We start from the raw sequence: 27,405 nt of genomic DNA, 5'->3' as shown, positions 1-27,405 counted from the left end.
CGAAATCTTGTACATATCGTAATATTTTAAACTATCAAGAATAGAGATAAATAGGTCCTAAACTAGTGTGATTTGTGTAAGTTAGCACAATATTATTGAACCCGTTCACATCATCAAACTACCCTTTACTAGTATAACTTATAAATTTTAAACTTACATTTTAACCAACTACTATCTAAGCATAGTTTAACTTAAGATCACCTGAAACAAGTCAAATAAAAAAAAAACACATTTTTCATTTTAATCAAACTATCTAAAAATAACTAAAACTTAAAATCACCTTAAACAAGACAATGGAAAAATTAGGGTTGTGGTTAATGCACTTGTAAGTCCTAAGTACGTACAGGACAAAATTTTCCTATTTTGGTTTCAGTGTTTTCTTCTAAATATGACAAAAATTGAAATGAGAAATAGCAGTATCCCATGTTCTGAAGTTTAACTTCAGGTAGTTCAAAGTAGAGTATAGTTCAGGTGCTGATTTAGAAATCAAAAATGGAATCTTTGCTTATTGGGTCTTTTCATAGACCATCAATTCCAGTTGCTGCAGAGTTTTCTCCACTCAAAACCAGTATGTAAACTTGTACCATTTTTTTTTTCTGGGTCTATCGTTAATTTGTTTAAATATGTCTTCTTGCCTGCTCTAGGTGTGTTCTTGAATTTGTGGGATTTTTTTTTTTTTAAAGTATTTCAGTTTGCATGATGTAGTTTTCTTGTGTATTTTGCTTGTTAATAGGAAAAATATGTTCAATCTTGAGTTCATTTCTAAGTTCTGGAGTCTAGTACTTGAAGTTCTAGTTCCACTTTAAGTGTTCAAAAATCTTATGCCCTTTAGTTTACTGTTGATGATTTTGTTGGGTTTATCTGTATTTTGCTCGAAGAGTGTAAAACTTGAATCTTTTTCCTGGGTCAACAGATAATTGATTTATCTATGTATCCATTGTTATTTCTGTTAAGGAACTGCTATTTGTGGGTTCTTAAATGGCAGGAATTTTTTAGTGTTGCAGCTTTGGATGGTATGGTTTTCTTGTAATGTTACATAAATGTTCAAGACCCTGGACTTTGGTCTAGTGGTAAGAGTGCAGAGTATGATGTGTGGATTAGGCGCTCATCATGGGTTTGAACCTTACTGCAAACACAACCCTGGTAGTTAAGTGGAAAAGGCAAAAACATAGAGCGGTGGACCCATTATCTCCGAGTTGCAGACCGTGCACCATTGACTCTAAGATATTCTTGGTTATTGTTGAAGAGTCCCACATCGGATGAAAAAGGGATGTGTGGTCTCCTTATATGGTCTTGGGCAATTCTCTCCTTGTGAGCTAACTTTTGGAGTTGAGTTAAGGCCCAAGATCCATTTCTTTACCATTGTCAAAAAAACAAAAATATTTTGATACATCTTCAATCTTGATTTGGTTTCTATGTGCTGGTGTCACAGCCCCGGAAGTTCTTAATTTCACAGTAAATGTTAACAATTCTATCCTGTTTGGTTTTCTTGGTGAATCCTTGTGATCAAAACATGTTGTTTTCTAGTGGTACGTTAATCCTCATATTCTTTATTCTTATGTCCCACTGTGTGAGTTCTGGCATTTTGCTTTTAAACGTCCAGCCTTTTCTGTTGTTTGCCTATTTTCACAAGTAAATAGTGTGCTAAATCTTTTTCCAAATGTGAAACTTTTTGCTGCTGAACTTAGCTGCGTTTCATTATAAAATTTAGATTTTCCGACTTAGTTCCTGTTTCGAGAACAATTTTAATGCTCATCTGTCAGCTCCCTCTGGCTGGGTATATGCAGTGAATACTAGAAAAGTTTGCTTTCAAGAGATCGTGTTACAGATTTTGAAATTATGGATGACCAAAGTAGTGGTGGGGAGGAGCAGAAGCTCTGGCTGAAATGTTGATATATGGTGTTTCTTTTTTGACAGGACCAAGCAATAATGATAATCGTTGTTCAAATGATACTGCGAAAAGGACTTGTGCTTTTAGATGATGCAATGTGCTTTTGTGTATTAAATTTCCAGTATACACTTGGAAGAGGCTATAATCTATAAAGTAGAAAATTGCTGTAATTTATATGTGGTACCAATTGGAGAATTAGATTTGATTTTCTTCATAAACTGAATTATGTTTAAATGCCTCTTACATCATAGGTTCACATGCAATAGTACGGGTTTTGAAATGTAAAGCATGGAAGAGACCAAAAAAGCACTATTCCACTTCTATGAAGTTGCAGCGGCAGTATATCACGCAAGAGCATGTTGGAGGAAGTGATCTAAGCACTATTGCTGCTGATAAAAAACTTAAAGGGAGGTTTCTGGTGCATGCATCATCTGAACACCCTCTCGAATCTCAACCTTCTAAGAGTCCTTGGGACTCAGTGCATGATGCTGTAGATGCTTTCTACAGGTTCTCGCGGCCCCATACCATAATAGGAACAGTTAGGTCCACAACTCCTATATTGAGCAACATAACATGCCTATGGCTTATTTGTTTCCATGTTATATGAGATGCCATAGGATTTGGTTCTGACCCACAATCCATTTGTGTTTATTTATGTCATCATAATTCTTGTCAGATTTTAGTTTGTGTAGCTTCTAATGCCTTACCAAGAAATGAGTATATTATTAGTGCATCTTTTAGCTTTGACTGCTTTCAATTTAATTAGATATAGCTAGAGGAATAGGTTTTTTGATCCAGAGGGTGCTAAAAGATGTTAATTTCGTAGAATCAGCTTGATGGATAAAGCTCAGAAATTTCATGTGTTATTACGCGAACAACATTTTTAGCTTACCGACGACATGACCTTTGATAGATAGGAGGGTATGAAGATCGCAGATAAGGGTAGAAGGTTAGTAGGTAGTTAAGAGTTGTCTTATTACTAGCCTATTCATGTATTTGGTTTGGTGATAGAATAGATCACGGTGTCGGTTGTAGTATTAGCCTATTCATGTAGTCTTTTGACTTTAGGTATTTGATATCATCTGTGGTTTATTGTGTTTAGGTGATCACACCTTGTTGTTGTTGTTACGGTTCCTTGCATATATGCTCCACAGTCCACACTGCTCTGATATTAGTTGTCATGTTTCTCCCCACTATCATTTTTTTCCGTTTAATTTCTGCTTTGATTTGCTTGAGTTGATGGTCTTCTGAAAACAACCTCTCTACCTCGAAGAGGTAGTGGTAAGGCATGTGTACACTCTACCCTTTCCAGACCTCACTTTGTGGGATGCTCTGGGTATTTTCTTGTTGTTGTATATGCATGCATAAATTATATATAATTATTTTTGAATTTTGATAGATTGGAAGTACAAGAACAGTGAACTTACATTACTTTTCTTTGAGCAGGCATTGAGCATAATTTCAGTTTCTCTCCTTGCAGTTGAGAAGTTCTCTGATTTTTCTCCATTATTTTTCACTGGGGTGTTAGAGGTGGGTAAAGGTCATTCTTAGATTCAACTTAAGATGTGATCTACGACGACAAAAAAATTGATTATCGCTATATTGTTGCAGGCCATTGTTGCTGCCCTATTCATGAACATTTACATAGTTGGTTTAAACCAGTTGTCTGATATCGAAATAGACAAGGTACTTTTCTATTTACTTGACATGAATCTGATTTCTGAATGCAGAACTATGCAGGCTTCACTTTATCTGTGTGAAGGCCTTGTCAAGGACTCATCTTTCATGTTTTGTTTCGTCATTTTATCTTTGGGGCTAGAGAGCGAGCAGACATGGGTGGGTTAGGCTCCACTGACTGTCTTCTGGTCGGGATAGATGGGTGACTCTGTGTGTTTGAGAGAGAGGGGGGGCATATTTGCAAAATATATATATATATATATAGGTAGGTAGGGAGGTAGGTAGGTAGGGAGGGAGGGAGGTAGGTAGGTAGGTAGGTAGGGAGGGAGGGAGGGAGGGAGGGAGGGAGGGTTAATTGTAAATCCTGGATTTTTCCTTGGGAGAGAGAGAGGACACATTAGAAGCCTTTTAGAACTCATTGAGTACAGCTCTTTTACTCAATGTTTATGAAGATATTTGAGTATCTAGCTTGTCAACCAGTACATATACACTACTAACACTCAATAAGTCTATAATTGTATGCAACTGAAGCTGAAGGAGTATCTAGTTTCATTGACCTCTGATGGGGTGGATGGAGGCTAGTTTTAGTCTTTTGATTGTTTGCTTATTGCACCCAGGGGTAAGCAAATCCTCTTTCTTTGTTCCCCACCAGCGTCTAATCCCTAGGTTGTAGATTTAAGATGAAGTTGGGTGGTGAGGTAACTTATGTGGGAAAACGACTAAGGTCTGCCCCTCTATCACATGTATCTCAAAATTATCTCTCCTACTATATCCATCATGAATCATTAATATTGGGAAATAAGTTGGTATAAACTATCTGATAAAAGCTTTACAGCAATTTTTCCCTTAATCATTAGGGAATTGACCAATTCATTGTAATCTTGATGTACTACAAAATCTTTCCTGATCTGTCTGGAGAATGGAGCTATTGCAATTAGTGTTCTTCTTTCAGAGGAAAATTTCTTGGGAGTATATTTTGTTTTTCTTACTTAGTTGATAAAATACTTTCAGCAGTTTTTTCTACTTTGGCATCTGAAGTATTGAGAAGTTTCTTTTCAGGTAAACAAGCCATATCTTCCATTGGCATCAGGGGAATACTCTGTACAAACTGGAGTGATTGTTGTGTCATCTTTTGCCATTTTGGTAATATAATAATCTTCCCTTTAAGCACTAAAATGTTCGTCTCAAGCTGCGAATGCATTCCGTCTCTTATATTGCAGTTGTTCATATATGTGGTAAACATTTATCTTCAAGGTTCCCCAGCCTAATCTTCATTGAGTTAGAAGAAAAGTTAGAAGGTAGAGAGGATGTTGGGGGCTAGTGAATATTGTTATCCCTTTTGTCTCTCAGACTCGTTGGGGTCTGGGTACATGATTTTCGTTAAAGCAGAGTCTGATATTAAATATCCTGCCTGACATAATGCTCCAAAGTTTGTTTTGGGTATGTTAGCTTCAGGTTTTGTTCTGTTGGTTATACTTTTAGCTGCTGGTGAGAGCATATGCTTATGTGCTTTACTGTTTAGATTACTTAAAAGCAGCATCCTCCATATGAAGGTCCTGAGAAGGTAAGATGCAGAGTATTTTGTTGACATACCTTGTTTCCACCCTTCATTAGCAAATTTTAAACTTGGAAAGCTTGGGGTTGCTATTGCCCTCCCCCCTCGGAGATTATTTGGTTATTCCCCCAAAAATTTAGCGTTGCTGTTTGCATCTTGTGTTCGTCTTTTTCTGTAACAAAATAGTAAATCTTAGTGATATAGTTTGTGAGTCTAAAGGTAAAAGGGTTCTAAATATGAAAAGCTTGAAGCTCATTCAAGTATCCGCTGTCTGCACTAGAAGGCTTGGTATCATCCTTAGTCACAGAGGCCAAAATATTGGCTGCTCAATTCTTGGGTGGTTATTCTTCACTGCCTGATGTTCTGTACTTCTGTACTGCTCTACATTCATTGTATATAAATCGAACGAATCATGACATAGCATGTGAACTTCCAATTTCCATTTTCAAAGGATTAAAATTCCATCCATAGATATTCATGTGCTCATTTCATGACTACAGATATAACTCTTCTCCTCCTTTCAGAGTTTTTGGCTTGGATGGATCGTTGGTTCCTGGCCTTTATTTTGGGCTCTTTTCATCAGTTTTGTACTGGGAACTGCCTATTCAATAAATGTGAGTTGATTTCATTTTTCCACTAATTGTTGATTACCAAGATTAAGAATTTATTTATTCTCTTAAAATAGAATAAACACCGCATTTTTTTACAGAGTAGCTTGACATCACAAATTCTTTTTGTTATATAAAAGGAAATGGAAATTGGAAATAGTGTTGCAGTGTTTCTTTCTCTATTTTCCTTGACATTATTGTAGCAGGTAAGTTAAGAATAGAAAAAACTTGCAATTATAATCATAAAAAAATCAGTCATTTTGTGTCGGATAAAAGGAACTAGAATATCCCATGTTGATGTCGAATGTCCGTTTACACTGTGGCAAAAGATTTATTATGCCTCTGATCATGGTTGACATCTGGTTGCAAAACAGATGATTGCATTAGTTTATAGTTTTATACTTAATATGCAGGAACTGAGTTCCCTTAACACCATAACACCATAGGGCTTTTGATGATAGGGTGGGTGTGGCGGTAGAGTGTTGTGCGGGTGACAAGGCTCCAGGTCCAGACGGCTTCACATTGACTCTCTTTCAATGTTGCCGGAGCATGGTAAAAGTTGATGTTTTGAGCACTATTGATGAGTTTTAGGAGAAGGGCAAATTTGATAAAAGCTTAAATACTTCTTTCATTGTCATTATTCCTAATAAAGAAGACGTCGCTAGCATCGGGGATTACGTACCTATTAGTCTAGTGGGAAGCATGTATAAGACCATTTCTAAGGTGCTTTCTAATAGACTTGAGAGTTTTGGACGAGACATTGTCTTCTTTGCAAAATGCCTTTGTTGAAGGAAGACGAATAATGGATGCACCTTTGGTGGCTAATGAAGTGGTAGATTTGAGGAAGAAATATGGTATGTCAAGTGTTTTGTGCAAATTAGATCTCATGAAGACTTTTGACCATGTTAACTAGACTTGGTTATGCTAAAGATGGGCTTTAGGGAGGGAGGAAGTGGATCAATTTTTGCATCTCTTTTGTGAAATACTCGATTTTGGTGAATGGCAATCCTTGTGGTTTCTTTGGTAGTTCAAGGGGTTTGAGGCAGAGAGATCCTCTATCACCTATCCTTTTTTCTCAATGATGGAAGCTTTGAGCAGGATGACGGACAATACTCTGTTAGGCGTCTTATCAAGGGTTTTAGTGTTGTAGTTAGTGGTGTTGGTACCTTATCGGTTACCCATATTTTATTTGCAGATGATACTTTGGTGTTATATGATGCAGATGAGACTCAGTTAGACTACCTTGGACAAGTGTTGACTTGGTTTCGGGTGGTATCAGGGGTTAAATTTAATCTTGGAAAATGTGAGATCTTTTTGTTGGTGCAGTAGACAATACGGACATGCTTGCTCAAGTTTTGCATTGCAGGGTAGGGGTTCTCCCTGCTACTTCCTTGGATTACCTTTAGGTGTGTCTAACAAGGATCTCAACATTTAGAATCTTGTCATTCAGAGGGTAGAGAAGAGGCTAGTAGGGTGGTAGAAGAGATATTTGACCAAAGGAGGAAAGGAAGTGCTTATTAAGAGCACTTTATCCAGTATTCCTACTTATTGCATATACTTGTTCAATGCATCTACATTTGTAATAGGAAAGTTGAAAAGGTTGCAAAGAAAATTTTCACTGGGATGCGGTGGATGGGGCCAAGAAGTTTGACTTAGTTTGTCGGGAAACCATGACAACACTTAAATGGTGAGGAGGGCTTAGGGTTAAAGACTTGAACGTTATTAACATGTCACTTTTTTGGCAAGCGGGTGAAGATTTGGGTTGGAGGGACAAGATGCATGGAGAGGGGTGATAACAAATAAATATAGAGTAATAGTAATAGAACGGAGATGGAGAAGAAGTGTGGAGGTTTGGTTCTAAAGGATGATTCCTCGTATAGGACCTCTTGCCAAAGGGAATTGTCTGTCCAACAAGTTAGGAGGGCAATGGGGATGAGACTTTTTGGGATTTGAGGTTTAGGAGAAATTTCATGATTGGGAGGTGAATGAGCTTCAGAGATTGCTAGCTTTACTTCACAAGCAATGTGAGGCAATCGATAAACCCGATACTTTGAGTTGGAAGTTGAGAAATAACAAAGAATTCTTTGTCTAGTCTTTTTATGAGAAACTTTTGGTTAGGGCGAAGAATGATAGTTTCCCTTAGTATCGGTCTCTTTGTTTCGATGAAAGCCTAAACACTCTTGTTCTAGGGGAACTTTTTACTATTTATCTTCGCCGGAAGCAAAGTACTTAAGGTTCCGAGGAAGGTCTGCTTCTTCACGTGGTTGGTGACTAGACGATGATATTGATGACGGAGAATCTTTTTATTTTTTTGAGAACCGTGGTGTCCTGACCAGCTTTTGTGCACCTAGATTAATTCCACGGGATACTTGCCACCTTCCACCACCAACAGGTATCGGGTAACTCTGTCCACCAACGTTAGGACAGATGGGAAGAATCACCTAGTGTTTTTTTGTCTCCGCTGAGTTTTAAACCTGAGACCTCCGGGTTCTCAACCACTTCCTTGACCACTAGGCACACCCTTGGGTGCTATTGATGACAAAGAGTCTTAGGAAAAGAAAGGTTGTTTGTATAAGCTGGTGTTTCCTATGTAAGGACGCAGGTGAGTGTGGATCTTATTTTGTTACATTGGAAACTGTAAAGTTACGACACTTGGGCCTAACTCAATCTCAAAAGCTAGCTCATGAGGGGAGGTATGTCCAAGTCCATATAAGGATACCAGATTCTCATCCTAGACCTCAACTGGAGCGTGAACACTTCTAAATGGGGGCCCAACATCGGTGAACAACAATTTGGGATGGGCCTGACTCTGATACCATGTAAAGATATGACACCTGGGCCTAACTCAACCTCAAAAGCTAGAGGTTTGTCCAAGTCCATATAAGGAGACCAAATTCTCATTCCTCTACGGATGTGAGACTTCTTAACATAAACTATCAATGAGGTTATGGTGGGATATTTTTAGTTGGCTTTGTGTTTCTTGGGTTATGCCAAAACCCATTAAAGCGTTGATCTTCAGCTGGAATAGTGGAGCTAGGAGAAGAAGGCACAAGGCTTGGCATGTTACTCCTCTTGCTTTTTTGCGGGTCACTTTGAAAGAGAGGAATAGTAGAGCTTTTGAAGGGGTGGAGATGAGCTTTGCTCAGTTGAGAAGTAGTCGAAGTAGTTTCTGATCTCTTTATTTCTTTTGGTGCAACCATTTAGTTCTTGTTTGTATGAAGATAGGGTGTCTTTTGGAGAGAACCATATTTTGTAGGTCTCTCCTTTTTTGGTATACCTCTTGTATATGGCCATAATGGCCTTGTTATGATCAATGAAATCTTTTACTTGATAAAAAAAAAGATTCTTCAGAAGGTAAATTTGAAGCCACATGGCTAGTCGTGTTCTTTTAAGTTTTCAGAAAATGATCAACTAACTATGTTCCCTATCTAAGAAAATGATAACTATGTCCTGTCCCTAATTGTGTAGGAATTAGTGCATCTGTATTTTCGTGTTTGTAGTTTAATTCCTTAATAAGAGAGTTGTATTTTCTCTCTGGTTTGCTTCTTGAGACTGAACATGTGATGTGTCATGTCTATCTTAATTTCACATCCATTACTAATGTTTATGAACTCATTTAATGATATAAATAAGTGACTGGGTTGGGTCATCAGACATCTCTTACCTTTTTACTTAATTTTTTTTCTAAGAGTCTTTTGCCTTTACCAGTTGAAAGAATATATATATTTTTTTTGATAACCGAGAAATCCGTCTGTGACCCACCCTTTTGGACCAATCACAGCCTTCTAAACTCGGTGGATAATGGGCCCGCCCCTCTACCCTTCTCCACTTAAATACCGGGCTTCGCTTTGCGTGGTGTGGGGCTTGAACCTGCGACCTAAGCCACAAATCCTCCACCTTTTGCCACTTGAGCTAGGCCTTGGGGGCTTACCAGTTGAAAGAATATCTTCAACATAATACTCCCTTTGTCCCATTTTATATAACAGTACTTGACTGGACACGGAGTATAAACATTAGTTTGACTTGTCTATTATATTAGTAGTAGCGGAAGTAACTATTAAAGTAGTGGTTGAAAAGTTAGACTGATATAGAAAACATCACATTAAAGTTTAAAATTTGAATAGTGCAAGTAATCTTAAAAATTGTAGAGTTGTTGAAGAAGTGGAGTGACGTCAAATCATTTGGGACGTCACAAAATTGGAACTGTTATATATTTTTGGATGAAGGGAGTAAATGTTACAGCTTGATTTCTCATGCAACAATTTAATAGAGGATTATTCTAGATTCTTCTATGGTTCTACCATCATTTAGAACCACCATTTTACCTTCAAAAGAGTGTTAGAGATCCTCCTGCAAATCCAAGTGTCTCTCTCTTAGTTGTGATTTGTACTATCATAGCAGATTTGTGCTTTTTGTTGCTTGTCTCATTAGTGATGGGCTTTATCGTTGCAATTTTATAAAAAGAACGCAATAATAAGGAAGAACAAATACTGCCATGAATAATTATGCGGTCTGGCTGACTGGAAACCAGACTACAGCAATTTTAATTGCTTTCCAGTGAAATTTCATCATCTTCACATGTAACTATAACTGCTCTCAGAAGTGCATTATAGTAAGTGGTAGGAATACATATGATACGTCAGAAATGAAGCTTGGGAGAGGCTGGCGAACTAGATGCTGTCCAGAGAGTTTTCCTAACTTGAATAATTTCACTTCCATGCCTGGGTGTAAGATCAGAATAATGTATATGATATTACAGGAAAGGTTTCTAATTGGTGTTCTCAAAATGCTTCTACATTTTCAGCTACCACTTTTGAGATGGAAGAGATTTGCTGTGGTTGCTGCAATGTGCATCTTTGCTGTACGAGCGGTGATAGTTCAGATAGCTTTTTATTTGCATATTCAGGTCTATGTTAATTGTTATTTCTACAATTTATGCTTATCTTTTTGTTTTGCCCACAGAGAATGTATAGATTGAAGTATTTATTGTGCCATATGAAGACCTAAATTTCAAATGTCATAACAAGTATGATTTAATAAGGACCAAAAACCTTCTATCTGTTATGTGATGTTTAGACTTCATTTATGGAAAAAAAGGGGTTGGGGGGGGTGGGGGGAGAGTCATACGGAAAACTTATATCTATTTCCTTGTGCATTCTTCGTAATCATCGCATTTAAATACATATTTGTTTGTCAGTCTGTTGTAAATATATATTCCTGTTGACTAAAAGCTAGATCAAGTATGTGTAAAGTTGTAGACTACCTGAATCACCTTTATGTCTGGTGCTCCTCTCATTTCCTGACATAAGTATTTCACTTTTCAGACTTATGTATACAGAAGACCAGCTGTCCTTTCAAGACCTTTAATATTTGCAACAGCATTTATGAGTTTTTTCTCAGTTGTTATAGCATTATTCAAGGTAAATTTATGCTCTCTAAACCTGATTACATAAAAGATCATTTTTGTTTTAATCTTTACGAAGAAAGACACTTACTTTGTAAGCCATAAGAAGATATTATCGCTATGGAGGACTAGGTGTTCTTTGCTTAGAAGAAATAAATGTGTCCGGTTCATTACTTTGCTTTCACATAAAAATAATAATGGGAGAATTCACTTCTCTGTTATAGAGGTAGTGTACATCTAACGATGTAGCACGGACCATGTAAACAGATTTATTTTGGAAGCATGAAGATATCTTGACACAAATAAGCAATCAAATTGAATGTACTATTAAGATACAGACTTCAGCAATGAGAGCATTCTGTATCGCAAAATGTGATGCAAGGGTTAGTGGTTGACATCCATCCACTAATCTTTTTTTTTTTTTTAATCTGGTAACAGTTTGTATTAAATTCAGTACTACCTTAGTATCGGAAAAAGCATATTTACAGAAGAGTAAGAGAAAAAATAATTTCCAGACTGAACCTACAGTCTCAGACAGATTCCAAAACATCCAAGGATTGTTTCAGTATCATCAAAATAAGCGTTTGTACACCAAAAACAGAAAAACAATATACAGTTAAGCTCGAATTTCTGTACATTGCAACTCCTATCTTCAAAACATCTGGCATTTCTTTCTCTCCACATTATCCACCAAATACATGCTAGGATAATCCTCCATCTATCTCTGCTTCTTGCACCAACTCCAACTTCCTCCCAGCTGAAAGGAGTGTCGACAATCTTACTAGACATTGTCCATGAGATGCCTCTGAGATTGATAGTAATCTTCCACAGTTGATCAGTGATTAGACAGTGTAGAAACAGGTGATTAACTGTCTCAGCATTATTACCACACAAAGAACATCTTGATCATAGGATATCCCCCTCTTTTCCAGATTTTCATGAGCAAGGAAAGACTTATTGGCCAAGAGCCAAGTGAAACATGCTACTTTATGAGGGGTTTTAATCTTCCAAATGTGCTTCCATGGACAGTTGGTAATAACTGACTCAACTTGATTTAAGATCTTGTGCCCATACCTTATCTTGTATACACATTTGCTATGTCCCTTCCACCATAAACAGTCCACTCTCATTTTTGTCCTTTAAATGTCTCCAAAAGCTTTTATAACTCAGTCAACCTTGGAATCTCCCAGTCATTCAAAGGTCTTCTGAGTATTAAGTTTCATCTCTGATGGTTCCACATCTCAGCTACCGTTTTGTATTGATGTTGGGCCAGAGCAAAACTATCAGGGAATGGAGCTTATAAGCTAGTAGAACCCATAATTGTCTGTCCAAAAAAGAGTTTTGTTGCCATTGAAAACCTTGACATCAGACTCACTTTTAAGAAAGGTCAGTAGGACCTAATGGATCTCTAGAGACTTACACCATAAGGGGTAGTAACTTCTTTAGAGACCCAATTATCCAGAGGTTTGGGAATTCTGAGAGTACCTCCGTAGCCATTTCACCTTTAGAGCTTTACTCGGATTCTTGAGGTTTTGATACCTAACCCATCTTGACTTTTCCTTCTAATAAGATTTTTCCATTTGCTAAGTGGAAACCTCTTCCTTCTTTATTACCTTGCCAATGTAAAGACCTCCTGAATTTATCCCTCCTATGAGTAGCAGCCTGAGGGATATGGGAATAGGGATATCATATATGTTGGTAAAGCATCTAAAATAAAGTTTGTCAAAGTTAGTCTGCCTCCCAATAATAAATATTGTGATCTCCATCTGGACAACTTCTCACACTTCTCCAAAATTGGATTCCTGATTTCTTTGGATTTTGAGTTTGCTCCCAAAGGCATGCCAAGATATACTGAGGCAAGGTACCCACTACACCACCCATAATCTGTGTCAGATACTCCATATAGGTACCAAATTAATTGGAATAAGGTGGCTCTTATTCCAGTTAATGTGAAGCCCAGAGATGCCTTCAGAAAAACCACAATTAATCTCAAAAACAACAATTATTCCAAATCCGCATCACGTAAAATTAGAGTATCATCAACAGATTGTAGATGAGTGATCTCTAGATTATTTTCTGTGTGTTTCTGGCAACTTCAAAATCCTGACTCTTTCCATTTGTCTTAGCAATCTTAAGCATGTTGTTAAGATCCTCCGTTGCTATAATAAATAAGAAAGGGATAGGGGATCCCCTTGTCTTATCCCTCTATGTAAACTGAAAAAAACTTCTGGTGTCGTATTAATAGGATGGAAAATTTCACAGTTGAGATACAGAATTTCACCCAATTGATCCACTTCTGTCTCAGTTTTCAATGGATGAACTCCAGTTGACATGGTCATATGCTTTCTCAATCGAGTTTGCATAGGATGTCGGGCTTCCTTTGTGGAGATTGATTTTAGACCATGTTCCAGTAGCTTTTCTATATGGTCACTGGCAACATACTAAATCATATTTTAAATTCGAGAATTGGTGGTTAAACTCTGTAGGTTTTGTTGATAGAATCAAAAGTTGGTGGTCTTCCTTTGCCTTCTCTGGAAGCCAAATTATATTCTGGCTTGTAAACTTAAAGCTCTCAATGGTAAACTTAAAGTATGGAGCAGGGGAACTTGAGGCTTCAAAAATCTAAATTGTTGAGTCAATTGGCTGGTTTAGATTCCATATTAGAAACCAGAGAATTGACAGAGGAGGAAATTGTAAAGAAAGTTACTGCCTTCATGGAATATGAAGAAAGCCGAAAGCCTTAAGAATGAAGAGGTGTCCTGGAGACAGAGATATAGAGGCTTATGGCTCAAAGAGGGGGACAGGAACACCTAAGTTTTCCCACCAAACTGCTAATGCCCATAAGAGATACTACTGTATTGATCAAATTATGGCAAAAGAAGGGACTAAGAGAGTATAGTTGGACCTGACTGAATCAAGGGGGGAGATCATTTCTTTCTACAAGAAACTTTATACAAAAACAGAAGAATGGAGATCCAGTGGAAATCTTAGCAATCACTCTGCAATTTCAGAGAATGAAACAGAGGCCCTGCAAGATAAATTTTATGAGCAGGAAGTGTGTGAATGTTTGAAGTGCAATAGATAAAGCCCCCAGCCTTGATGGTTTACAATAGGATTCTCTTTGAAATGTTGGGATGCGCTTAAACAAGAGATTGTGGAGACTTTTCATAATTTCCTCTCTCAGAAAATGTTTGAAAAGAATTTCAATGCAACTTATATTGCCTCGAGTCCCTAGAAGATGGGGGCAAAGGAATTCAAAGATTTCAGACCTGTCAGCTTGATACGAAGCTTGTACAAACTGATATCTAAGGTTCTGACTAAGAGACTGAAAACGGTGGTGGATAAATTGGTGGATTCCCAACAGATGGCCTTTATCAGAGATGGACAGATAATGGATGTTGTGTTTATAGCTAATTAAGCAATTGATTCCAGAATATCTTTGGAGAGTAGACTGCTTTTCATGTTGCTGAACAGATCATATCATTCTGCAGAAAAACCAAAATTCTCTCTATTCTGGAGGCAATGGCATATGATTATCCCATTTAAACCAAATATAAGAGCCACCTTCAAGATGAAGGTCAATAAGTTCCATGTCCTCTACTAAATCTCCAAATTCCACCATAGCGGATGATCTCCTGACTCCTAGTAGAGTTCCTTTTCTCGGAAGGATGTTTGCATATGTTGAAATCATCACAAACAGCCCAAGGGCCTTCCATAAATCTCCTTTCCACTTTACTGTTGGGAGCATATACTTCAATAATGTGACAGTCAAAATTTTGTAACTGAGCCTCAAATTTACATCCTAAGGTGTATGCTCCAATCTGAACAATCTCCCATTTCCATACTCACTCTAGAACCCCACCTCTAGTTCCACTTGCTTCCAAACTTGCACTATTTTCTGCACATTCCCTTCTTCTAATCTTGAATCAAACTCCTCACAGTTCTCCTTTTCCCCAAATCATTTAATCCTTGATATTCCACGACTTATTTTGAGCTTCATGGTCATATTGACTCTTCCCTTTCTCCTTTTTTCTTGTGCCACTACTTTTGAATTTGACATCAAAAGTTGTTAAATTCCTCAATTCTGTGAGAAATATAGGAAAAGAATATTATTGAATTGTTGTTGTAATAATTACATAGAGAACCCTATTTATAGACAATATATAATACAATTCCTTACCAAATAGGAGACTATAAACTATTCCTAGTTTGTGTAGGATTGTGTTTTCCTATTCTATTCTAACACTCCCCCTCAAGCTGGTGCATACAAATTATATGTACCTAGCTTGTTACAAATGTAATTAATACGAGGACCGGTAAGAGACTTGGTGAAGATATCTGCAAGTTGATCATTTGACTTCACAAATTTGGTAACAATATCTCCTGAGAGTATCTTTTCTCTTACAAAGTGACAATCAATCTCAATGTGCTTAGTCCTCTCATGAAACACTGGATTTGATGCGATATGAAGGGCCGCTTGATTATCACACACAAGTTCCATATGACCGGTTTCTCCAAACTTCAGTTCTCCAAGCAACTGTTTGATCCAAACTAGCTCACAAGTTGCTACAGCCATTGCTCGATATTCTGCTTCTGCACTGGATCGAGCAACCACACTTTGTTTCTTACTCTTCCATGACACCAAATTACCTCCAACTAAGACACAATATCCGGATGTAGAACGTCTATCAAAGGGTGATCCTGCCCAATCAGCGTCTGTATATCCGGTGATATGCTCATGGCCTTGATCCTCGAAGAGTAGTCCTTTACCAGGAGCTGACTTTATATATCGCAGAATTCGAACAACTGCATCCCAATGACTATCACAAGGAGAAGTCATAAACTGACTTACAACACTCACAGGAAAAGAGATGTCCGGTCTAGTCACAGTGAGGTAATTCAACTTTCCAACCAACCGTCTATACCTTTCAGGATTACTGAGTTGCTCCCCCTGTCCTGGAAGGAGTTTAACATTCGGATCCATAGGAGTGTCAATGGGTTTACATCCCATCATTCCTGTCTCCTCAAGAATGTCTAAAGCATACTTGCGTTGAGAAATAACAATACCTGATCTAGACTGAGCAACCTCAATACCAAGAAAATACTTCAATCTGCCAAGGTCTTTAGTTTGGAAATGCTGAAAGAGATACTGCTTCAAATTAGCGATACCAACTTGATCATTGCCGGTGATAACGATATCATCAACGTAAACAACCAAATAAATACACAGATTTGGTGTTGAATGCCGATAAAACACAGTGATCAGCGCCACTACGAGTCATGCCAAACTTCTGAATTACTGTGCTGAACTTTCCAAACCAAGCTCGAGGAGACTGTTTTAGACCATATAGTGACCGACGCAATCGACATACAAGGCTTCTAGACTCCCCTGAGCAACAAAACCAGGTGGTTGCTCCATATAGACTTCTTCCTCAAGATCACCATGCAGAAAAGCATTCTTAATGTCCAACTGATGAAGAGGCCAATGACGAACGGCCGCCATAGATAGAAAAAGACGGACTGATGCTATTTTGGCCACAGGAGCGAAAGTGTCACTATAATCTAGCCCAAATATCTGAGTATACCCTTTAGCAACAACGCGAGCCTTAAGCCGATCGACTTGACCATCTGGACCAATTTTGACCGCATAAACCCAACGACAACCAACAGTAGACTTACCTGTAGGAAGGGAAACAAGCTCCCAAGTACCACTCGAATGTAAAGCAGACATCTCATCAATCATAGCCTGCCTCCATCTAGAATGAGAAAGTGCTTCTCCTGTAGTCTTAGGGATGGAAATAGAGGACAAAGATGATACAAAGGCATAATGGGGTGAAGATAAACGATGATAACTCAAGAAAGTATAATGGGGATTAGTATTTCGAGTAGATCGTATACCTTTTTGAAGTGCAATCGATTGGCTAGCAGGGGTCAAGGCCACAGTAGGAGCAGGGTCCGGCGCATGACATAAATCATTTGAGACTATTGCTGGACGAGGACGTCGATGATAAGTTAGGAGTGGTGGCACTATAACTGGAGATGGAGAAGATACCGTAGGTCCCTCAAAAGTCGGTACAGGTAAGACCTGAGGTATGGGTAAGACCTCAGAGATATCAAGATGATCAGAAGATGTGTAGTAAGGTTGAGATTCAAAGAATGTTACATCGGCAGACATAAAATATCGGCGGAGATCATGTGAATAGCAACGATACCCTTTTTGAACTCGAGAGTAACCAAGAAAGACACATTTAAGAGCACGAGGGGCTAATTTATCTTTTCCTGGGGCTAAGTTATGAACAAAGCATGTGCTCCCAAATACACGAGGAGGGATAGAATAGAGATGTGACTGTGGATATAGTATGGAATGTGGAACCTGATTCGAAATAGAAGATGAGGGCATTCTATTAATTAAATAGCAAGATGAAAGGACTGCATCACCCCAAAAACGCAACGGAACATGGGATTCAATGAGGAGAGTGCGAGCAGTCTCAATGAGATGCCTATTCTTTCTTTCCGCTACACCATTTTGTTGAGGAGTGTATGGACAAGATGTTTGGTGAATAATTCCTTGGTGAGACATAAACTCCTGAAACTGGGATGATAAATATTCTAAGGCATTATCACTACGAAAAGTACGAATAGAAACACCAAACTGATTTTTTATTTTAGCAAAGAAACTTTTGAATATAGAAAATAACTCAGAACGATCTTTCATTAAGAAAACCCAAGTACATCTCGAATAATCATCAATGAAACTAACAAAATAACGAAATCCTAAGGTGGAACTGACTCTACTAGGACCCCAAACATCAGAATGAACTAATGAAAAAATAGACTCTGAACGACCCTCAGTACCACGTGAAAATGTGGCACGAGTGTGTTTCCCAAGTTGACACGACTCACAATCTAATTTGGACAAACTAGATAAACTAGGCACCATCTGTTGCAGTTTAGATAGACTCGGATGTCCCAAACGTTTGTGAATGAGGTCCGGCGGATCTGTAACAGAGCATGCTGTGAAGGAATTTGAAGAGGTAAGATAGTAAAGGCCTTGTGATTCATGTCCTGTGCCAATCGTCTGTCCCGTACTGCGGTCCTGCATGAGAAAAAAATCATCAAAAAAGGTTATGACACAATGTAGGGCACGTGTCAAACGACTAACAGATGCTAGATTAAAAGGGGAACCAGGGACATAAAGAACAGAGTCTAGAAAGGGTGTGGCCTTTCCAACCCCTTTTGGTTTTGTTTGTATCCCATTGGCCAAAGTAATAGCAGGAAGAGATTGTGAATAAACAATATCTGACAGAAGAGATTTGTTACCAGAAACATGATTAGAAGCGCCCGAGTCCATGACCCATGATCCATGAGTATTAGACTGTGAAACACAAGCAAAAGAATTACCCGCAACAACATCATGTTGAACAACCGAAGCTACTTGTGGAGACATTTGCTTACTTGCTCGATATTGAAGGAACTCATCATATTCTGATTGAGCAATATGAGCATTATGGGATGGTCGATCAGGCGGAGCACCAAATGCTTCTTGTGAAGATGTATGCTTACTTGCACGATTACGAAGGAACTCATTATATTCCTTTAGAGTAGCAGGATCATAACTGGGTGGTGGACCATGCAAATTATGACATATGTCACGAGTGTGTCCAGACTTATGACAATAACTACACTTGGATCGAGGTTTTCCAAGACGACCTCCTCCTCGTCGATTCTCCATAGATTGATATACTCGTTTTTCTATAGTTTGAGATGCAAGAGCAGAGGAATCAAAGGTCGGTGATGAAACTACTTTGTGGCTAGGAGGCGCAGCAATACGAAGTAGACGAGAGAATAATTCATCAACTGTAGGAATTGTAGGACTAGCTAAAATCTGATCACACATTGAATCATGGTCAGTAGAGAGTCCAGCAAGTGTAAGAACTAGAAACAACGTCTGTCTGTGTTCTTGTTGTTTGTCCACATTTTTAGTGATTGGCATCAACGTGTCAAATTCCTCCATGACTGATTGTACCTGACCCAAGTAAGTAGACATATCGGATTCTTGTTTCTTTAAGCTAGTCATTCTAGATATCACATCATAGAATCGAGATATATCATTAGTATATAAAGCACGAGCCTTTTCCCAAACTGAATAACATGTTTGGGATGAGCGAAACAAGGGCATCAACTTGGAATCGATAGATCGCCATAGGAGACTACATAATTGAGCATCAACCTTCTCCCATTGTGCTTTGACGTTATTATCTGTCTCACTAGCCTTTGCCTTTTCATCTACCACACAAGTATTGTTGGTTAAGTGATCATGAACGCCTTGCCCCTTGCACCATAACTCAACCGAGGAAGCCCAGGCTAAATAGTTTGAGCTTCCCATTAATGGTTCTGAAGTGATCATAGCACTTGAACTACCTATATTCTTGGAGCCAAAAATATCAATCCCTAAAGACATATTATGAATTTAGAGAGAGGAAAAAAAAATAAAAAAAAATAAGGCTGGTCCTGGTCAGAATCTGGAAAAAAAGGGTGCAGTCGCCGGAAATTAGGTCTGACTGCCCGAAACTGGTCGGAATAAGAAAATAAATATACAGTCTGCCTCGGAATGGAGAGGCGACCGCAATGAAAAAAAAATTGGTCGAAAAACTAGCCGGAACAGGTCTCACGCGCCGGCGCGTGGATCTGTCAACTCGCCGGAGAAATTCTTCCGGCGGCGCGTGACGGCGCGTGTAGCACTGGTTTCCAGCGGGGATGATTGGGGTTTGCTCGCCGGGAAGTTCCTCAGCTAGTGGTGATGTTAGTTTTTGAAAAACAGTGACGGAAAATATTAAATACCTGGACAGCCACTAGGTTACCGGAAAAAAAAACTGTACGATTTTTTTTTTTTTTTTCTCTCACAATTGCTCTGATACCATGTGAGAAATATAGGAAAAGAATATTATTGAATTGTTGTTGTAATAATTACATAGAGAACCCTATTTATAGACAATATATAATACAATTCCTTACCAAATAGGAGACTATAAACTATTCCTAGTTTGTGTAGGATTGTGTTTTCCTATTCTATTCTAACACTTGTGTGCCATTGAACCTAGATTTTTTTATTGCCATTTCTGGTTCCTTTCTTCTCGCTTGCCTACATCCATCAAACTGCATGAGAAGTTCAAGTGTGTTGGAATAATAATTCAATGTTGGAGTAAGAATCTTAAGTTGTTTAGGATTTGTTGTTTAATTTATGTCTAGTTAAGATTTGTTTGTCCTAGTTCATATTGGAATAAGTTTTCTAGTCCTACTTTAGTTTGTTTCTTACTATTATAAATAGGGACGTTGCTAGTTATTTTCAATAGAAAGAACTAGATTGAAATAGAGAGAATCTGTAGCGAGATTCAAAAGCTTTTGAGTTTATGAATAAAATATTTTTCTTCAAATTAGTATCAAAGCTTAGAAAATTGGAAATCTTCCGTTGCCGGCAAGCGGCTATGACCCATATATGTTGTCCGTCTGGTCAATGATCATATTGACAAAGGCCATACGAATGATATATGCATTAAAAAATTTCATGCTGGGAGGAGGGACTTATAAAAACATTGCAGATTTAAAGAAGTGCAAGCAAACGTAAACAAGTACGGAAGAATTTCTTCTCTAAAGTTAGAGAGAGATGGAAAAATAAAATAAAATAAAATTGAAAGTTGATTACAAGTAAATCAATAAAATTGGGTGTTGGTGACAAAGTGCATCAATGAGAGTTTGAGACAAGTGCTCCAACACAACAAAATATATAAAAATAAATGTGACTTGGAGACAAAGTGCTCTAACAAAACCAAAATAAATAAATAAATGTGAGTTGGAGAGAAAGTGCTCCTACCCTTGAAAGTTGGAGAGAGTTCTCCAACACAACCAAGGAAAATAAATAAATGAGAATTGGAGAGAACTGCTCCAACAATTGAAGGTTGACGAGAAGTGCTTCAATAATTGAAGATTGAAGAGAAGTTCTCTAATATAACAACGACGACAAGTATGATAAATGATTGAAGAGAGTGCTCCAACAACACAATGACAAGAAGAAAAAGTCAAATAGTATACAACTTTGAATTACGAGAGAATGTTGGAATGATAATTCAAAGTTGGAGTAGGAACCCTAAGTTGTTTAGGATTTGTTATTTAATTCATGTATAGTTAGGATTTGTTTGTCTTAATTCATATTGGAATAGATTTTCTAGTCCTAGTTTAATTTGGTTTCTTACTATTATAAATAGGGTTGTTGCTAGTTATTTTCAATAGAAAGAACTAGATAGAAATAGAGAGGAACTTGTAGTGAGATTTTGAGTTTATGAATAAAATATTTTCCTTTAAATTGCTTCCTCTTCATGTCCCTGAAAATCACTCCAAACATCTTGCTTAGTCTTAAGTAGATTTTGGAAGACCTATAATGGTGCATCCATCTCTTTATCAAGTAAAGAGTCTTGATGTTGAGTTAGAAGAGGTTCAACATCCTGCACTTCCCACTCTTCCCCATTCAGAACTGGTTCTGTTGGATCCCCAAATTTTTATAGCACTCTTTCCCCTTGTTTCTCAGAGATAGACCCATCGGTGTTGATTAAACAAGAGAAGCTGCGTCGTTTTGCCCCATCCCATTTCAAATTTTTCGATATTAGGCCCCCATATTAAATTTTCCACGCTCCAGATGTCCAACCTTGGGCATGAGGGGTGTGTGAAAAGTCCCACATCGAGGGTCAAAGGGATGGGCGGTCTCTTTATATGGTTTGGGAAATCCTCACCGCTTGAACTAGCTTTTGGAGTTGAGTTAGACTCAAGATCCATTTCTTTACATGGTATCGGAGCAGGGTCCATCCCAATTTAAATTTCCTGATGTTAGGCTCCCATATTAAATTTTCCAACGCTCCAGATGTCCAAGCCTGGGCATGAGGGTTGTGTAAAAAGTCCCACTTCTAGGGTCGAAGGGATGAGTGGTCTCTTTATATGGCTTGGGTAATCCTCACAATTTGAGCTAGCTTTTGGGATTGAGTTAGGACTAAGATCTATTTCTTCACGGAACTTTCTATCATAAATGCTATGTTTCTGAGTTTCTCCATCCTTGCATTAATAGTTGCATTCATGGTACCTCAAGAAGAATAATGACTGATATGCCTCATGATAAGATACTCATGTATCATCTCTGTGTATTGTAAGTACCGGTACCAAAATATTCTGCGGCCTGGTCCTTGTTTTTCCATCTTCTCACTAGATTCTTTTGGTCAGTAAAGGCTTCTTTTGATAACCCTGACGACATAGTCATCTACAACGACACCTTGGAGGAACACGTGGAGAATTTAAGAATGGTTTTCCAAGTCTTGCGAGAGGGAGAAATGCGAGTTTGCACAATCAAAGGTGCACTTCTAGGGCCATGTCGTTAGTAATGGTGAGCAACGCATGGATGAATCTAAGATACAGAGCCAAGGTATGATACCAGGCTAGGCGAAAACAAGGGATGAAAGCCACTTCCATGTTCCTCGTTCGTTGTAAGGCGCAATCATCGGTGGAGGCTGCATGGGAGCTACATCAAGACTTGTGGCAATTCAAAGACAAGATTCGAGAATTCATGCAACAACATTGCGCCGTGGTCATTAAAACATCAGGTGCGAGAGTGTGCCATTACCCACCATGTCATCACGCCATATAAGCTCCGTTTGACACATATATTTGCCACGTGGGAGGCTTACATAAGAAAGAAGCTATCATTGTGCAACGATTCTAGAACCATGGAGAGTTTTCTTGGAAAGACTCTAGATTCCTATGGACTACGTAGAAAACTTTCTTGGAAGGCCTCTTAGAATATTCTACGTATGTAAAGAATTCTAGAGAGGAACCTACTTGTAAATATGGAAGGACCTGTGTAACAATTATTATTTACCCATTATTCCCCAGATGACTAGCATATATATATATATATATATATACAATTATTATTTACCCATTATTCCCCAGATGACTAGCATATATATATGTAGGGGCCATTCATTTATAAAACCATCAAGTGAACAATTCAAGTCCTCTCTAATACAAAATTTCTTTGGCAATTCTCTTCTGTTCTTTCTACCATTCTCTTAGTGATTCCTAGTGTCTTAGGCCAACTAGGCAAAGCAAGATAGTGAGCAAGTTGTCAAGTGCCGCACGCGTGCTTAGTTGAAGTCTAAGTTTGTGACAAACAGGTTAAAAAAATGTACTAACAAGACTCAAACATATTCTGAACTAGTAGATATTACCAATGTGGATCTTTTTCTTCCATTGTGTCTTATCTTTAGCTAAGTCTACATTGGTCCAAAAAATTGTAGGTCTTTTGAGACAACTTCCTTCTGTGATTTTAGGTCTACCTTGTCACTTTTTAACACCTTCACTCACTCTAGTTACACCCGTATGAACCGGTACATCAGTAGGTCGATGCAAAACATGATCAACCCATCTCAAGTGACCTAATAAAAAAAAAGGAAGAAGATAAGAAGAGAGCTGCTAAATACAAGAATGAGTGACTCCCAATACCTTAAATAATCGGGAGCTTGTGAACTCCACTATCATATCAGAGGTTTTGGTAGATACAGCTCAGCACTGTAGTACCTATATTCTCTACCCAACTTATCTGTTTGGGTAAAATCGTTAATCTATTTCCTCCGGAAAAGTAAGCTGAGCTCATGTGCTAGACTTATTTTTTTTGAGGGGGGGGGGTTTAAGGCTCAAATTATGATTTAAAACTGGTGGAATCTCAACCTTGTATTGGGTCAACGGGTTGAAAGTTAAAATTAATTAAATTATGGGAGCGGTCACTTTAAGACCAGTTGTATTTCATTGCTGTTACATATTTCAGACATTATCACCAGTTATCAGTGAGGTGCTATGTAACACTTGAAAAGGGCTAGAACACTGCATGGATGACATGCATACCTCAGATACTTTCTGGTTCTTTCTAGAACCTCTTTATGCCCAATGAGAGCTGCTGCCATCACTAAAGAACTAATTTCTATCATGATGCTGGACTAATGTCATGTCGCTCGAAACAGATCATAAATGAAAACTGAATATTTGATCCAACTAGAAGTCAAAGTAAGGCAACAATGTAAAAATCACTAAAAAGTTTAGAAAACTAAATTTCTCTCTAGCCTCATAACCTGAAATGTGATCATTATTGATATTTGCAATAAATCCAAGCTACAGAAAGTCATCCAATTTTCACATGCTACTGTAGGACATACCTGATATTGTTGGTGACAAGATCTTTGGAATTCAATCTTTTACTGTCCGCTTGGGTCAAGAGAGGGTAAGTATCAAAGTCTGGCTAATGACTTGAGGCATTTGTTCACTCAATTCTATTGTCTTTTATACTTGACTATACTTGTTCACTTTTGGCAGGTCTTTTGGATTTGTATTGGTCTACTTGAAATGGCTTATCTTGTTGCCATCGTAGTGGGTGCAGCATCTTCCAACACCTGGAGCAAATATTTTACTGTAATCCACCTTGAACTCTTATAATTGTTTCATAGAGAGATTGTTAATTATAAAAAAAAACGAAAGTAAATAAATAGATTGCTAAAGACAAGCTGTCACTGAAACAGTAATGAATAGATATAGTTCAAAGACGTCGTTTTTCCCTTGGATACAACCTCTCCATCTCCAAGAAGTAGGGTAAAGTCTGTGTACACTCTACCCTCCTCAGACTCCACGTGTGGGGGGATTACACTGGGTATGTTGTTATTGTTGTTGGATCTCTGCCCTGCATGATAGTATTCTTCCAACTTTTGAGGCTTATATAACACGAGTCCATATTAAAGAGTAAACACAGCCAAATTAGAAGTCCGCTTGCTCATCTATCTGCATTGTTATTTCAATATCAAGGATTTTTGGCTTTTGGGTTTTAACTTTCAGACAAAGCAACGGAAGAATGTAATATTAGTTTGGTTGAAAAGGAAAATATCTCTCATCCTTAGCACATAAATCATATATCTGTAGTGGCTGAAGTCTGTTACCTCATTTTTACTTGCAAAACAAAACACGGGACATGCGTGGCAAATAATGACATCATTGCCAGATCCTCCCAACAGAAATATAGCCAAATTTCTTCCCTTCTGTTATAAAATCATCACCACCAATCTATGTCGCCTTTACCAATATCCTGTAGTGGACATCTCCCCTTTTTGTTCTCCATCTTATCGGAGTTGTGTGTTGTAAATTAAAGAAGCAGTCTGGACTTTATTATCAAGGAGAATTAAGAAAGGTAAACCTAGTCTTTTCTCTGTCATTGCTTTTCCTTACATTTCTCCCTACAGGCTTTTATCGTATCTTGATTCCACTTTATATCGTACTTTCCTTGTTTGTTCTTAGCTCTGAGTCTTGACATCTTACAGAAGTTGTGGCCTCAATGAGGCAGTGGATTGGGGCGTCAGTTCATTTATCCTGTTTTTGTCTGAGATATCAGGCTACGAGTTTTTACCAAAAATAAGTTAATCAAAATAGGAAAAATTACCAAATGTTTCCAAGATATTGTTACTGACGTAACAGTGTGTAACCTGTGTATGATCATTGTCTAATAGGGGTTAGTCTTTATTCAACATTTGAGCTTCCAAATGACCTGCACTGACATGTTATTTTTGCATTTGTCAGATTCTGGGTCATGCTGCTTTGGCTCTTTTACTTTGGACTCGAGCTAAATCAGTTGACTTCAGAAGCAAAGCAGCAATAACATCCTTTTACATGTTCATATGGAAGGTAAGATTTCTCCCAGCATTCTGGAAAATGTAACAAAGTCATGGAAAATGCATGCATGCTAGCTCGAAACTGTGGCATATTCAGCATGTAAAGCAAGACATAAAATCTTTTCTAGCTTTATTGTTGCGCATGCCATATCTTTGGCCTTAAAACTACTTTACCTTTGATTTTCCTGCACTTGCTAGTGTATAATGGAAGTACAAAATGCTAATCTCTCATTGGTACATGCTTATATCATCTGACTTGTACAAATTTTTCTTGCACTTATTTAGTCTCTTAACTTGGTGTTCAGCATGACCTTTATCTGAAGATCCTTTGGTTGAACTTCATATTTGTTTTTCATTTATGATATAATAACTATGTTCTTGTTAAATATGTTATCTTAAATTGTAACTCTATATTATGTCATGCTGAGCTTTATTATATGCTGTAAATCGAAAATGATTTGGGTTTAATAACAAGTGGCATCAGGGCTTTCGATCTGACATAATATCCGCACTTGTTCTTTGGAGTAGGGTAAGTAGATTAAAACCATAGAGCAACATGAGGTGGGGAGAATTTTACATCATTAGATATTGACCAGCCTTAGTTCTCAAATCTCAAGAACAAGCCTAGGTAATAATGTTCTCTCCCAAGACTTGACTTAGATTTGCCTCTGCAGCAAATGTTGCTTTTATAAGCTAACACAAAAGTGGAGTAATATGTATAGAAGCCGAAGGGGTGAAACTCGCAATTATAGTGTCAAAGTAATCATCGTCATGCATACAGAAAACGACACATACTGTAGCATCAATAATGCATATTTTGCACTACAATTGTGAAGAATACTTTGAAAATATCAGTACAAGGTTAAGTTTGAATCTGTTGTTAAGAGTTTTGTACAACATGCACCTTAATTTCTTTCTTTAATTAGCTTGAACCTTGCTTATTCAGTTCATCTTTTTAGGACTCGTTTCGATCCCTCTAACTTCTTTCATTGTTGTTGCTGGCAGCTTTTCTATGCAGAGTATTTGCTCATACCGCTAGTGAGGTGAATGTACAAGCCTCTTACCTTTCACTGGAAGTGGTAAAATTATCTGGCAGCTTGTCAATTCTCCTAGATTTTGAAAATTATTCTAATTCTGGTAAATGTAATTTTGGGTAAATAAATTGTACCTAATTGTGTTGCATTTTATCAGATTAACTGTTTATCATTATGCAGATTCTGTTTGATTGTTGTTAGCTTAAAATAAAGGGAGAAAGGTCAAAAATACTCCCCAACTTTCGTCTAATAGCTAGCTTTACCTTTCGTTATACAATCTGGCCATTTATATCCCGTTGTTACTAAACTTGCCACCTATACCTCTCAATTGGATGGTTTCCCCCAAATTGACCAAAATTACCCGTTTTCCCTTAAAAATTAACAATTTATCTTGATAACATCGATGTAGGTTATGATTGCGAAAAGAATGTTACAGTTAAGCATATTAAAGTGATTGTCTCAATTCAAGTGAGAGTTGAGGTCTGCTTA

At 37.8% G+C, this 27,405-nt stretch overlaps 1 protein-coding gene across 1 annotated transcript; it reads left to right on the top strand.

Moving 5' to 3' along the window:
- Positions 1 to 342: 342 nt before the first annotated feature.
- Positions 343 to 27,091, top strand: LOC125823303 (homogentisate phytyltransferase 1, chloroplastic). The gene is made up of 12 exons (XM_049502695.1): positions 343 to 568; positions 2,143 to 2,429; positions 3,338 to 3,421; positions 3,503 to 3,577; positions 4,628 to 4,711; positions 5,648 to 5,737; positions 10,536 to 10,637; positions 11,056 to 11,151; positions 24,379 to 24,450; positions 24,543 to 24,638; positions 25,791 to 25,895; positions 26,888 to 27,091. Exons 1-12 carry the CDS (start codon positions 493 to 495, stop codon positions 26,927 to 26,929), a joined length of 1,209 nt encoding a protein of 402 aa, XP_049358652.1. The 5' UTR covers positions 343 to 492; the 3' UTR covers positions 26,930 to 27,091.
- The last annotated feature ends 314 nt before the right edge of the window (positions 27,092 to 27,405 follow it).

This window comes from Solanum verrucosum, unplaced genomic scaffold, assembly GCF_900185275.1.
Source record: "Solanum verrucosum unplaced genomic scaffold, falcon-dt-bn FXZP01000214.1, whole genome shotgun sequence".
Taxonomy (NCBI): domain Eukaryota; kingdom Viridiplantae; phylum Streptophyta; class Magnoliopsida; order Solanales; family Solanaceae; genus Solanum; species Solanum verrucosum.
This window is presented reverse-complemented; position numbering and strand designations above follow the sequence as displayed.

Bases quoted from the DNA above. Each gene is read 5' to 3' on its own strand.
- LOC125823303 (XM_049502695.1), top strand. From the start codon at position 493: ATGGAATCTTTGCTTATTGGGTCTTTTCATAGACCATCAATTCCAGTT. The intron at 10,638-11,055 runs GTCTATGTTAAT...TTCACTTTTCAG, and splicing joins CTTTTTATTTGCATATTCAG to ACTTATGTATACAGAAGACC. The intron at 11,152-24,378 runs GTAAATTTATGC...ATGCTACTGTAG, and splicing joins TTGTTATAGCATTATTCAAG to GACATACCTGATATTGTTGG.